The 13708-nt window shown below is 35.7% G+C and overlaps 1 protein-coding gene across 2 annotated transcripts in view; it reads left to right on the forward strand.

Annotated features, from left to right (window-relative positions):
- LOC139122124 (SH2 domain-containing adapter protein F-like) overlaps positions 1 to 13708 on the forward strand; it is a 98794-nt gene that overhangs the window by 49476 nt on the left and 35610 nt on the right. For both annotated transcript variants that reach the window (XM_070687523.1, XM_070687524.1), the window contains exons 4-5: positions 5813 to 6071; positions 12332 to 12454. In XM_070687523.1, the coding sequence (XP_070543624.1) occupies positions 5813 to 6071; positions 12332 to 12454 (382 nt within the window). The remainder of the gene's footprint in view (positions 1 to 5812; positions 6072 to 12331; positions 12455 to 13708) is intronic.

The raw sequence follows: 13708 nt of genomic DNA on the forward strand, positions 1-13708 counted from the left end.
ATGCTACCGAATGCTTTCTTCTGCAAGGAAAATTTGTATTTGTGTGGCTAACAAAATTTGCTTTATGAGTTAAAGACTGCATAAATGTGGCACATAATTTGAGGAGCTTGTAGTGTATATGTATGATAAGTTGTCATACTGTGAACACTGACTGAATGCTGCAGAAGTTTTCTGTATCTGTGGTAATATATTCATATTGCTACCAGTAATACTTCATATTGCTACCAGATTTTTAGAATTGCCACCTTATTATTTCTTGTGGCAAAAGTTTACCACCAGAAATGAAAATATTTCTATCCCTTTAATGTCATAAAAACACAGATAATTAATGTAATAAAAACTAAACAAATATTTCTAAAAACTATGTAAAAACTATCATGAACAACATACAAAACATTGTGATCCGTAAAATTAGGAACTCCTGAATGCCGAGAAAGCTGTTGCTACACTTGAGATCATAAAGTGTTTGAAAAATTTTTGAATTTGAAAGGAATATTCATCATAACTTTTCACTTGATAAGTGTAAATGTCAAGCACTTTAATGGTCATGTTTTGCTGATATATATTTCTTTAGATGTTTTTTTCATAATTTGTCACTGTTGTACATTTATAGATGTAATGTCTATTTAATGATTACAAGTATAATTGTAAACTTTCATTGTTGAATGCTTATTGATTATTATAAACTGAATAATTTTTTTCTTGTCTCTCTACAGGATAGTTCTCAAGCTACAAAGTTTGCTACATCAAAAGACCATGAATTGACCTTGTGCAATGAAACCAATGAAAATATAAGTAACACTGTGGCTCAACATATTACTCATGATATGACAAATAAAAGTACAGTCAAGAAAAGCAAACATAGTAACCTGTATCATGTAAATCAAAGTAACCTATGTCATAATTTAAGGTAGAACGCACCTCGGGGACAGAAATTGGGGCCTTCAAATTTTATCAGTTTTCTTCTGACCTACCCCTTGTGGGGGCTCATTTTGAAGCTCATGGCTTAGTTTTTCGAAAATCGAAAATTTTATTTTTAGCTACTATAGACTATAGTCTATAGAAGCTATTGGGATGGGTATTTGTCCGGCGTCCGTCGTCAGTCTGTATGTATGTATGTATGTATGTATGTATGTATGTCCGTTTGTGAGGCGTCCGTCCACTCAAATATCTTGAGAACCGCAGTACCTACTGATTTGATATTTGTTGTGTAGATGAAAAATATGATTTTGAGAAACTATTTTTTTTAATTTTTTGATATTGTTGAAAATAGGCAAATTAATGCCAAAAAAGGTGTTTTTGGTAAAAAATCTTCTTCTTCATAACCGCTGGTCAGACAGCTTTGTTATTTGGTATACAGGTCCCTAGGGATAACCCAACTTAGATTTGTTCAAATTATGATGAAATATGCAAATGTGTATTTTTAAGGAATTTTTTTGTCATTTTTAGTCAAAGTTTGACTTACATTGTATGTAATTCTTGTACTGTATAAACCCTATCAATTCACCAAGAAAAAATAATTAATATGATTTTAAATAATTGAATTAATTAGGAAATCATCAAAGCCAAAATAATTTTAGTGTGGAATTATCAGAAAGTTCAACTTTTTTTGACAGTTCATAGTGAAATGCTTACCATCTTGGAGGATTAAAACATGTAAAGGCAACTTTCCTGAATCCCAACTTTGACATATTCTGAACCGTCATTTATTGTGCCCTGTATGTTATCTAAATGAAATTGCTCAAAATAGTCAATAGAGATAGAGATAGAGATAGAGAAAGTTCTAATTTCCATTTATGGTTGACTTGGCAAGGATAAAATAAAATTACTTTTTGAGGAAAAAAATAGAGTGGTCAATTAAAAGAGTGGTCAAAGTGATAGGGTTTTTATGGTAAAGCTGGGCTGTATAAAGATTCCTCATGTGCTATTTATAGCAATTATGCAATCTGTGTAAAGAGTGCAATGAAAGTGTAACATGATTCCTTATAATGCTTTTGATGACCTTGAACTTCTTAAGTTTCAAACCTTTGTCTCTTCAGTGTGCTTTCTCTGAGTATGTACAGTCTCAACTTATATTAAACAGAACTCACAATGTTAATCAAAGATATCCACCTTCTTCATCAATACATGTGTCACAAAAGGTTATTCTCTACATAACTCAACAGAGCTCTGTCAACTGTTGAGTTGCTTGTTCTTTCAAAACCGCTGGTCAGACAGCTTTAACATTTAGTTTACTTGTCCGTAGGATGACCTTAGTGAGATAATTTCATACAGTAAGGAAATACTTAATTTTGTATCCATGTCTATAGTAGCTTCAGGGACTTTGGCCCTATGTTTTCCCCTAGAGTTAACACAGGGATGGCGGCCATTTTGAATTTCAAATATCGAGAAATCGCAAGTTATTTGTCTCTCTAGTACCAAAGTTTGCACGGTGACCCCTGATTTTTATTCTTGCTTTGGTAAGAGAATGGTTGAAAGTTTCACTGAGGAAAGTTTGAGCAAAAGTTTAAGTCTTTCACTTTCGAGGTGCATATTACCTTAAATGTAACCAAAGAAAGTACACTTGAAAGTAACACCAGTAACAACCAACAAAGTAATAGTACCAACAAACATGTAACTGATGTAACCAACAAGGTGAACAAAGTAACTTGTACCATGTAAACCAACAAAGTAATTTGTGTCCAGATAAAAATGGAGACAATAGAAGTACATAACAGCAAAGTGTAGTTGATAGCATCAACAAACATTTTAAACTAATTCTGGTACGTGGTAGTACACATCAAGGAAGTACACGATTAAGTATTGGATCCAGAGGCAAACAGTGCACATGCAATGCATTAATTTCCCTTTGTATGTTATTACAAAGGCACCTTATGACAAGAGCAGATTTAGATAAAATTCTGCACCCGTGAGATGAACTATATATTTCCATCATTACAGATTTTAAACTGAATGATAGATTTGTTAATGACCTGCTCATGTTCGATGACCTACCACACACTGTCTTCATAAATCCATGGCATTATGGCATCAAAAGGGGTGAAATATATACCTTTGTGATCACTCACCTCGCAAAAGCTATTTTTGCCATTTATAACTCATGCAAGTTTTTACAAATCCAATAAATAATACAGTAACTTCGATTTTAGGGCTTCATCAACTCCATGTAATTTGAATCATGGCGGAAAGCTCCAGGCTTGGAGCTTCCATCACATAATATGGAAGAGCCATCTTTCGATTGGTATGGCATTGTCCACTCACCTATGATCAACCAGGCTGTGGATATTTACATAACTATTGTTGAGACTGAGTATCCTTTGCAAACAATGAATCACTTATGATGAACTGTCAGATTCTGTGCTGCTGTTTACTACTAACAAGTGAGAAATTTGACAGTGGACATTTTATTATACGTGATTCATCGTTACTCGGTATCAACAATAGTTATGTAAATACGCACAGCCTGGTTTGAGCCTGGGTGACTGGACAATGCCATACACACCAGAAGATGGTCCTTTCCATATCATATGTTGCAAGCTCCCAAGCTTGGAGCTTTTTTCCATGCTTCAAATTACATGGACTTGATGAAGCCCTAAAATGAAACTTCCTGAACAATATGTAAAATCATCCTTGGTGAACTTCCCCTTTCAATGTATCCGCAGTTGGTAACTTTATTATCATTTGCATATCCTTACATTTGCCGCAAGTTTGCTTAGCGTGATGACTTTAGCCGCTTAGATTACTTAACCCTTGGATTACTCTACAATTTTTATAATCATTTTCCATTACAATCAGAGTACATTTGCATTTTTGATAGTATTTTATTTAGCTTCGATATTTACTTTACACTTACTACCATTACAGTCTATTTTATTTACTCATTACATTACTCTTTGGATTTACTTCTTACATTTCTACCATCTACAACCATTTACAATATATTGCCCACTTGATTGTTCAATGTTTATATATTGAATAAAATTTGTTTACAGTTAAAATCCATACTTGTCCCATGTCACTTTTTCCCCAGCTGTCAGCTACAAATACCAGGTGGCTATTCTTTAACGTTTGAAGTACAGGCACAATCAACAACTTCTCCTCTATGTCATTATGTAGAGCTAACCCATTCAAACTCCCATATGGCCAAGAGTATATGCGCCAGTGAAAACTCTTCTTATAGGTTTGAGATTGCCTGTCTTTGAGTTTGTCTGTATGTATATGATATGATTGTGTGGGTGTGTGTACTGCAAAAACTTCACAGCCGCAGCACCTACCCATTTAGTATTTAATGTACAGGTGCACCCAGAGATAGAGTAGTTTTACAATGTGCCAGTTGTGATCCAGTGCCATTGGCGCTATTTTTGTTTTCACCACCATGGAACTCATTTTTGGCCATTAAGCCCCATCTGTATCGCAGTATTTTTAATCACAGACCTAATTAATGAAGAGGACTCTGTCCTCTCAGAGGACTTGTAATTAAAGTAAAAGTGGGGACTGTGTCATTGTCAATGACTTGTTTTCAAAGCAATGTTTCTCATCAAAGATGACAAAGAAACCCCCCATACTATATATTTTCAAAAAGCAGAGACTCTTCTTTAAGTTCAATATGGTAGCAGTAGTTTACTGGAAGGATGAAGTGGGTGTATATTTAAGGTAAAAAACCTCAATTTTGGTATCAATGATAAAAATTAAAGTCAAAAACTTGACGATATTTTCTAAAATGTAATATTTCACTAAAAAGAATAGTATACAAAGAAAAAAACGACTATATTATTTTGCATTATCTATCCTCATTCTAAAATCGCGAGGGTTGAAAGACCAACACTCAAAAAAGTATTTAAAGTCACAATTAGCAAAATTAAAGTGTCTCTTATTCAAAATGTAAGAACTTTATTGCTAAACGAAATATTTGTTTTGTTATATAGGATTTACAAAACGTAATGTGAAACTTGCAATAAGTTTGACCCAGCCAGACTGGAGTTAAATTTTTTGGAAATTTTGAAATTGGGAGGAAAAAGAAGCCAGGAAATTGGGTGATATGCATTCATTTGTATAAATTAACACTTCTTTATCACACAACTTACAACTGCAATGACAAGCTAAAAGGTTAACCCAATCAAGATTTTAATCTTGGGTTAACTAATTAATTAGAATTGAATGAATATTTGCAAAAAGGTAATTTTTGAGCAAAATACACTGTGTTTGGTGCAGCGCCCCTTAAAATGAAGTCATTTATCACCAGCTCATCCGCAGTCGAATGAGGTTGTATGGCAAGGACCCTTGACCAAAGCACAAATGATATGCCAGATTTGCCTGTGTGTTCCTACCTATACCATACCCTGTCAGCAAATTCACAAAAATATAGTTTCCTTTCATAAAAATCTGTCATGGCTACCTCATGCTTTGGTTTTACACTGTCCATCTCCAATGTCTTCAAACCATACTCAATGGAATTGAGCATTTTCTGCAATATTTTTTCCACTTCGTGTACAACTTTGGTCATACTGTCTGCCAATTAGACTTTTCTGGATGAATGACAAAGTCATTCAGTCAAGTTCAAAAGGGTATTTTTAGACATTCTGCCTACATACATGAATAATTAATAAATAAGCTCTTTCATCTAGCCAATTTTCAAAGTATTCTATTGGACTGTATTAATAGCATGTTATTTCTGGCCAGACTATGTAATCTGTGGTTACTCACAGCTTTCGGCTTTGACACTCATGATGTAGGTTCAAGATTGGGCATGTGTGACCACATCTACATTAACCTGAAAGAATAAGGCCCTCCTCATTTTTCGTCCCCTCTGTAGGTGACTTTGGATCAAGCAAGTCATCAACTGAACAAGTGAAGAATGATACATCTCCTGAAATCGCACGACCAGCAGCACATTGTGCAGGAAGACTAGATCAAGTGCCGATATCCCAGGGTCCAAACACAGTTGAAGTGGTGAAAAACACTGACAGCCCCAGGCAGTCTCCAAAGAGATCTGGTCTTAAGTTGGATATTAAACCAAAGATTGAAACACTAGGAGAAGTGGTAGACCCTACCATACCATTAGAGGAACAAAGGTTTGAATTTATGACATATTTTCAGAAAGTGAATTGATGATAGTGATGAATCATTGCTGATCTACAATCAATCCACTGGGACAAAGTCCATTGTACTGACAATTGATTTTGCTCTGTCCATCTGCCCATGTGAAGTCATCACTCAGACATGCCTTGACCAATTATTGAAACTTATTGCAGGGACAATCCATTGCAAGGTTCTCATACACATCAATTTTCTAATGATGTGATCCAATATGGCCACCAAGCTGCCATTTCATCAGCATTTTTTCACATCCAGAGCCATTACATATTCAAAATCAATAACTCATTAGTCACAACTTGTATTTTGTAAATTATACATTTTGAAAACAATTCAATCTTCCCATTGTGTCATCACCTTTCTGATTAATAATGTAATATTTTGAATTTCTGTGATCTCCTTAAAGGCAGAGCCTCCCTTTAAAAGGGCGCCAACCTATGGCGGCGTTCATTGTGTAAGTGGACACCAAACAGGCAACATGAGGACACACGCTCCAGAAAATGCCAATTTTTAGTTTTTTCCGACCGCAAAAACGCTGACAGACTGCCAAGCGGTCAGCACAAAGCTGCTGCCGATCGAACTCTGTGGTTATATTCAAATTCTAATGTGACTGGAAGACGTTTTTTAAGGAAATTCGAGTGTGGTGCTGGGGAATAAATGACCGTTGGCAATTTGAACCGACCGTCAATCAAACGGTTATATAAGCTCTATTTGCAGGATTAGCAAAAGGTGACAAAAGATTGAAATCAGTTTGTGTAATTAATGTTATAGAAATCAAACATCATACTGGCCATGTGTTTGACTGGGAGGAGAACTCCACTAATGCGAAAACCTGGGATTGAAAAGTGCGGCTTTATGTTTACTACTGTATGGTCAATGTACATTTCTGTCAGTAACGGACCCAATTTTGATTTTCACGGTCGTCCTTAAAACATCTGAACAGAAACAGTTTTGAACATCGGAACCCTGGGATTTTATCTGTACCAACAATCATAAATAGTGTCAGGAATGAACCGAATGGTAACTTGTTTTTAGCCATTAAAACGTTAGAACGGGAAAAGTTTTCAACACCCATAGCTGGGGCTGAAGGGGGAATTGCCTAAGATTTGCTGGATGTTAGTACGTTTTCTCTGACATCCACATTGCGTAATCTTTAAACTCTCTGTTGACCTTAAATTATTGTTCACTGTCACTGTCAGTCGCTCCACACAGAACAGTTATGAGATGATCTGAAAGTACAATATAGGACCTTATTGATGACCTACAAATGCGCCCGATTTATATTTTTTTATTCCAGTCGTAAAAACATAGGAACAGTATGAAATTTGAACTTCAAATTTTATATGTATCGACAAACTATGTAAAATAGCTTTATAAACGGACCCAATTTTAAGTTTTCTGACCTTAAAATAAACGTCGGAGCAATATCAAATTTGAACTTCAGATTAACTACAAACAAAGTGAATGATGTCAGATATGGACCCAATGTAACTTGGTTTTTCGGTTGTAATAACATCTTAACAGGAATAGTTGTGAATATCGGATTTTATCTGTACCGATAAACATTGTGAAATAGCATCGGGAACGAAACAAATTTAAGGTTTTTAGCCATAAAACGCCTGAACGGGAAATGTTTTCAACATCAAGATTTTATCTGAATCGGTAGATATGTAGGCAAACATTTAAATTGTGTCAGAAATGGGCCGTGATTAAGGGAACAGTAGACAATCTCCCTGACAGTCTGAAAGGAGCCTATGAAATTTGCGTAAAAGATCGTGTTGTAGAGCCTTGTTTTCGTTACGCTGACCACCACTGCAGTGCAGGATAAAAAAACAGCGGAAGGGTGGTCTTTAAATATCGACGTGCAGCAAAACATACGATAGCTAGAACTATAATTTTTGCTTTCAGTTGTAGCATACATACTAATGATCTGTTTTCCTAGGGTAAACTCAAAAAAGTTGAGTAGATTTTATTTAATTCGCTATAAAGTGAGTGGCGAGGGCAACCCACCAAATGCAGAAGTAAACTTCACCTTTTTAGCTACTATAGACTATAGTCTATAGAAGCTATTGGGATGGGTATCCGTCCGGCGTCAGTCTGTATGTATGTATGTACATTGTATGTATGTCCGTTTGTGAGGCGTCCGTCCACTCAAATATCTTGAGAACAGCAGTACTTACTGATTTGATATTTGTTGTGAAGATGAAAAATATGATTTTGAGAAACTTTTTTTTTTTTAATTTTTTTATATTGTTGAAAATATGCAAATTAGTGCCAAAAAAGGTGTTTTTGGTAAAAAATCTTCTTCTTCATAACCGCTGGTCAGACAGCTTTGTTATTTGGTATGCAGGTCCCTAGGGATAACCAAACTTAGAATTGTTCAAATTGTGATGAAATATGCAAATTTGTATTTTCAAGGAATTTTTTGTCATTTTTGGTCAAAACTTTACCGTACTTGTCCGAGTATAAGCCCCCGCTCGTGTATAAGCCCCCCTACTGATTTTAGAAAATGCATTACATCCGTGTATAAGCCCCTACCCTAGTGTAACTCAAATACAGAAAGGTTAGGAGAGTATATTTGGTCATTTAACTTGGTAAAATTACTTTTAGATAATAAAGAAACTATTAAAAGATGTTAAAACAATGGGAAACTGGAGTTCCCTTGACAATATTGTAAGGAAAATGACAGTTTTTCCAGTACTATCTTGATTCTTTGACCCTGCTCACCCCCATCGCCTAAATAGAATAGTCTCACTTAAGTCCGCCATCGTTTATTTTCATTCACGGCCACGATGTTTTCATGCTTGAAACATGCAATTTCTTTTGTTTGAAGCAATTATCCTTTCATTTGTGAAGACTTTTCCTGGTGACTATTACAGTTTCCACTGCTATGTTGTTGTTTTCGTCCATGCATTTGTTGTTAAAAATTTAAATGGGGCCGCCATGGATCAGCCATGTTTTTTTTGAACAACGAAAATTGCCAGTATCAACTTGTAAAATTTCCCATAAAATATGGCTTGCGAGGTGTATACCTTCCTAAAATTTTATTTTCTAGACTTGATTTTTATTATCACAACTGGAAGTTGTGATATAGAGGTGGTTTCAACCAGTGTTTGATGTCGTCCATTTCCGTAAACGACAAAAAGTCAAAAACTGCTGAACAGACTGCGTTGATATTTGATACCGATACATAGACTGGTTCCAAGGTTCCAATTCGGAAAAATGGAGTCAAACGGAGTGCCGGTTAGATAGTTTTGGGAAATTTCTAACCCCCCTTTTTATCTAATTGATTTTAGGGGTCTTTCATATATGTAGTTTTGGAATGTACACCAATCCTGCATTGTGCACTGTTTTATGAGTTGTTGAACAGAAATGAGGTTTTGATGAATGTTAGAAATATGCAGGATGGCTGATTCGAAGTGTAAGAGATTTCTATGGTCTTTTGGGCATCAAAAGCATTAAAAAAAACATATTTCATAGTTTAGATTCTCACTTTTGAGATGACCCTAGGCATTTGTTAAGTAAACATCCTTGAGTCAATATACAGACTTTGACATTCCAGAGATTAAGTATCCACAACCTCACATGTTACACAGTCTTTCACTACAATGGTATGGCCCAAACCCATTGTTATCAATGGAGAGTGTGGACCTGTCTACAGGAAATTGGGGTGAACAGGTTAGACAATGACGTTACAAGTTGTAGGTTAGTTATCAAGGTAGCACCAGCATAGAGTCCTGAGCATCTGTCCATGTGTTCTCACAGCAAATTACAGGGAAAAAAATTATTTGAGAAGTTTCTCTCCTTTAAATAGAAGTATATTACAATTTAAACCTGTCATGGATAGATTGCTCTCAAATGATCTGAAACACAGTTATTGCCCACTAGCAACAAATCTATAGCAAGATTTATGTAAAGTTCATGAACTTACACAAGGTATTAGACAAAAGATGACCATCACTTTGCTACTTTTCAACATTTATTTCATTCAGATTTCCCCAGCTTAGTGTATAATTTTGTAGTCTTAATTACTGTCAACTTAGCTTTACTAACTTATTCATACCTCATTATTCTTACACTACTGTTATACCTTATAACCACAAAATTTCAAGAGATGCATATATGATTGTCACTTAACAAACAATTTACAAATATGTCTTCTGCTTTTTCTCCATATACATATACATTTCTCTTTTCTCATAAAAATGAGCTTAAAATCGCAATGTGAAAAATAGTCTTTCAGCTATATGTTGCTCATTGACTTCGTGGTCTGTCTAATTCACAGTGAGTGTGGTTGTTGATAAATGCCGATAATACTAGGCGGTCATTATGTCCAAGCGCCATTGGCGGTATTTTTTAACATAATGACCATAGGTCATTATCACATCTGGAAGTTGTGATAGGGTTAGCTTCAACCGGTGGTGGACAGTGTCCATTTTCCGTAAATGACAAAAAGTCAAAAACCGCTGAACAGACTGCATTGATATTTGGTAGAGATATTCAGACTAATTCCAAGGTTCCGATTCCGAAAAATGGAGCCAAACGGAGCAGCGGTTAGATAGTTTTGGGAAATTTCTAACCCCCCTTTAACTAATTGATTTTAGGGGTCTTTCATATATGTAGTTTTGGAATGTACACCAATCCTGCATTGTGGACTATTTAATGAGTTGTGGAACAGAAATGAGTTTTGATGAATGTTACAAATATGCAGGATGGCTGATTCAAAGTATCAGAGATTTTCATGCGCTTTTGGTAATAAAATTGATAAAAAACAACATATTTAATGTTTTAGATTTCTCACATTTGTTATGACCCTTAACATTACAGACTTGATGACATAACTAGCTGCTGGACCTGTTTACTGGCGCATTGATTTAAAGACAAAGATCGTTTTATTTTGTAATAAGGACGTGTGATTTCGTAAAACATAGTCTATTAGCCTGGAAATGTGATTTTTGCGAATATTGCTTACCCAACTGACAAACAGTGTGGTTTGAAAATGGCTGGAATTCGCTACTTCGGGACTTTGTTTTCTGTGTGCATTTACTGACAAACTCCAAACCCGCAGCACCTACCCATTCAGTATTTCATGTACAGGTGTACCCAGAGATAGAGTAGTTTCACAATGTGCCAGTTGTGATCAAGTGCCATTGGCGCTATTTTTCTGATATTACTCACAATTAATTCTTTCGATGCTTAGGAATGCTCTTGAGTTTGTCGCGATGCCATTTTGAAACTGTGATCGAGCAGGTGGGTTCTTCAGTCACAAAGTTCCCCCACTCCCATGTTTAAATCTTATTCAACTCAGCATATTTCACTCACTTAACATTATGTCTATGATATTTTACCATTGGTGAGACATATTTTGATGTTTTTTTTCTTTTGAGACAATGATTTTTGGGATGATGTTATTGTTTGTTTACCCGTTTTAAGATAGGGTGTGCTTCCGAGGAAGCCCTTTAGCTTGAGGTGCTAGTGTAACATGCTAAAAGTAGCGCACAGTCGTCTAGCAGCATGGATTCTTTGCAAGCTCAATGTGTTTTGGAAGCCAAAAGGGTATGCAACAGCTTTGAAAAGAAAGGAATTATTATGTTTAAAAATGTGAAAGAACCTTGAGGTTCCCACCTCAATATCAAAAAGTTTGTGTTACAATAAGTGTTAGCTTTGTTTCGGATGTGTGAGGAGTGACCAAAATGTCACCCTGATCCATATCGAGATCTTCTAAAACAAAGTCCTAATCAACTTTTTTGTCCAGCTTGATGAGGTTGTTGGTCTACATGATGTAAACACTACAAAAGGAGGAAGGCCATGCACATGTATCGATGTACGTGTGTAGATAGTTTGTTTTGGTCTCAACAAGTTTATTCTGCACAATCCCTGTAGTTAATATTACAGCGTGTTCTGGTCATTTTGGTTAAAATAAGCGTATTTTTCATCCATATTCAGGTATCTGCTACCTTTCAGGTGTCAGGGATTATGGCATTTTTTGTAATTGATATTTTTACCTGCAGCCTGGCTCAGAACAAAGAAACAGGAGCTGTTTCTAAATGCTGGGTGTAGGGACTGTGACACAAGGAATGTCATTAAATGCCCAAGAGAGAACATTGTTAACATGTGTAGAAAACTAGAAGAAAGTTAATACCCTTGTGATAATTGCATGTCATGCACTCTAAAGTGATTAAAATCATGTGCAACAGTAAATGGCATCTCGTGTTTAATGAGTGATTGATTGTTGCAGGTGGTACCATGGCAAATTGTCCAGACAAGATGCTGAATTAGTGCTGAGAAATTGTGATGACTGTAGTTATCTTGTGAGACAAAGTGAAAGTGGTGGTGCCAAGGACTACTCATTATCTCTGAAGTAAGTGTCAACACTTTGTTCAATTGATGGTCATATTTAAAAAGATGCTGTGTGTAATCAGCTGTCCAGTGTGTGTCATTCTGTCTGTCTGTCTGCATGTATGTATATACTGGTATGTCATTCTGTCCATCCACATAGTATCTGTTGAAACATTGGTATTTGTCAGCTTGAAATCTGAGGTGCTGTAATAGTGATGCGCATAATGCAAAAGGCATTTTAACTTGGAACAACATGTAACTGGCATCATCAACAAACTCTGCAGACTTTTTACCTAAGGCCAAAAACAATAAATAGTGCTGTTCCGATAACATGGTTTTCAAAAATAGGGGAGGTAGGTAGGCAGGGATTTTTTTTTCCAAATATGTTTATTTTTTAAATACACATTTTTACCTCCCATTTGCCATACATATATGGCAATTGGGAGGTTATATGGTTGAAAAAAGTCTGTATGTGAGATGTCTGTCTATATGTATGTATGTATGTATGTATGTATGGATGTCTGTCCGTCCAACGCAAAAACTCCAAAACTGCTGCACGTATTAGGTGATTTTTTGGTGTAGTGATGCCATATGTGGTCTAGATGTGCCGTTGTTAAAATGAACTTGTTAGTCTCATGGATATGCAAATGAGGTAGAAAAAAGGACGAAAATGGTCAAAAATCAATAACGCAGGAACTACTCTTTTGATCATTCTCATATTTGGTTTTTAAGTACCTTGGGCCCCACTCATTCAAACATATAGATTTGGTGTCAATATTGGCTGCTTTCTATTTTTAATAAATTTTTCTCTATTTTTTTTGCCATTTCAGTAAAAAATTGTTTCCTCTGAAACCAATGGCCTGTTCACTTTAAAATTTGAAATCCAAACTGGTGAGTTTATATACTGCGGTGTTTAATATAGACAAACAAGAAGTTAGTCTGAAAGGCTACCTCGAATCGAAGAGCATACCGAAGGGTCTGCAAATCCGTATTACACCAAGACTGCCTGGTTCAAAACCGAACATTAATTTCTTTGATGAATGGCAGAAACAACAAAGACGCAGCTCAAACAAGTTTGCCAAACTGCTCTTAAAATACCTGCCAATTCACAAAGTTAAACACGAAAACGAAATCAGCGCTCTAATCACGGCCACAAACAAGAAAATCGACCAACAAGCGAAACCAGTGAGAAACGAAAGGCAAAGGAGCTTTTCACAAAATTCACGGAAGTTGCAAAAACGCAAGCCAAGCTAGCTTCCAAAGGGAAGAAAAAATA

The sequence above is a fragment of the Ptychodera flava genome, chromosome 21 (assembly GCF_041260155.1).
Source record: "Ptychodera flava strain L36383 chromosome 21, AS_Pfla_20210202, whole genome shotgun sequence".
In the NCBI taxonomy this organism is placed as follows: domain Eukaryota; kingdom Metazoa; phylum Hemichordata; class Enteropneusta; family Ptychoderidae; genus Ptychodera; species Ptychodera flava.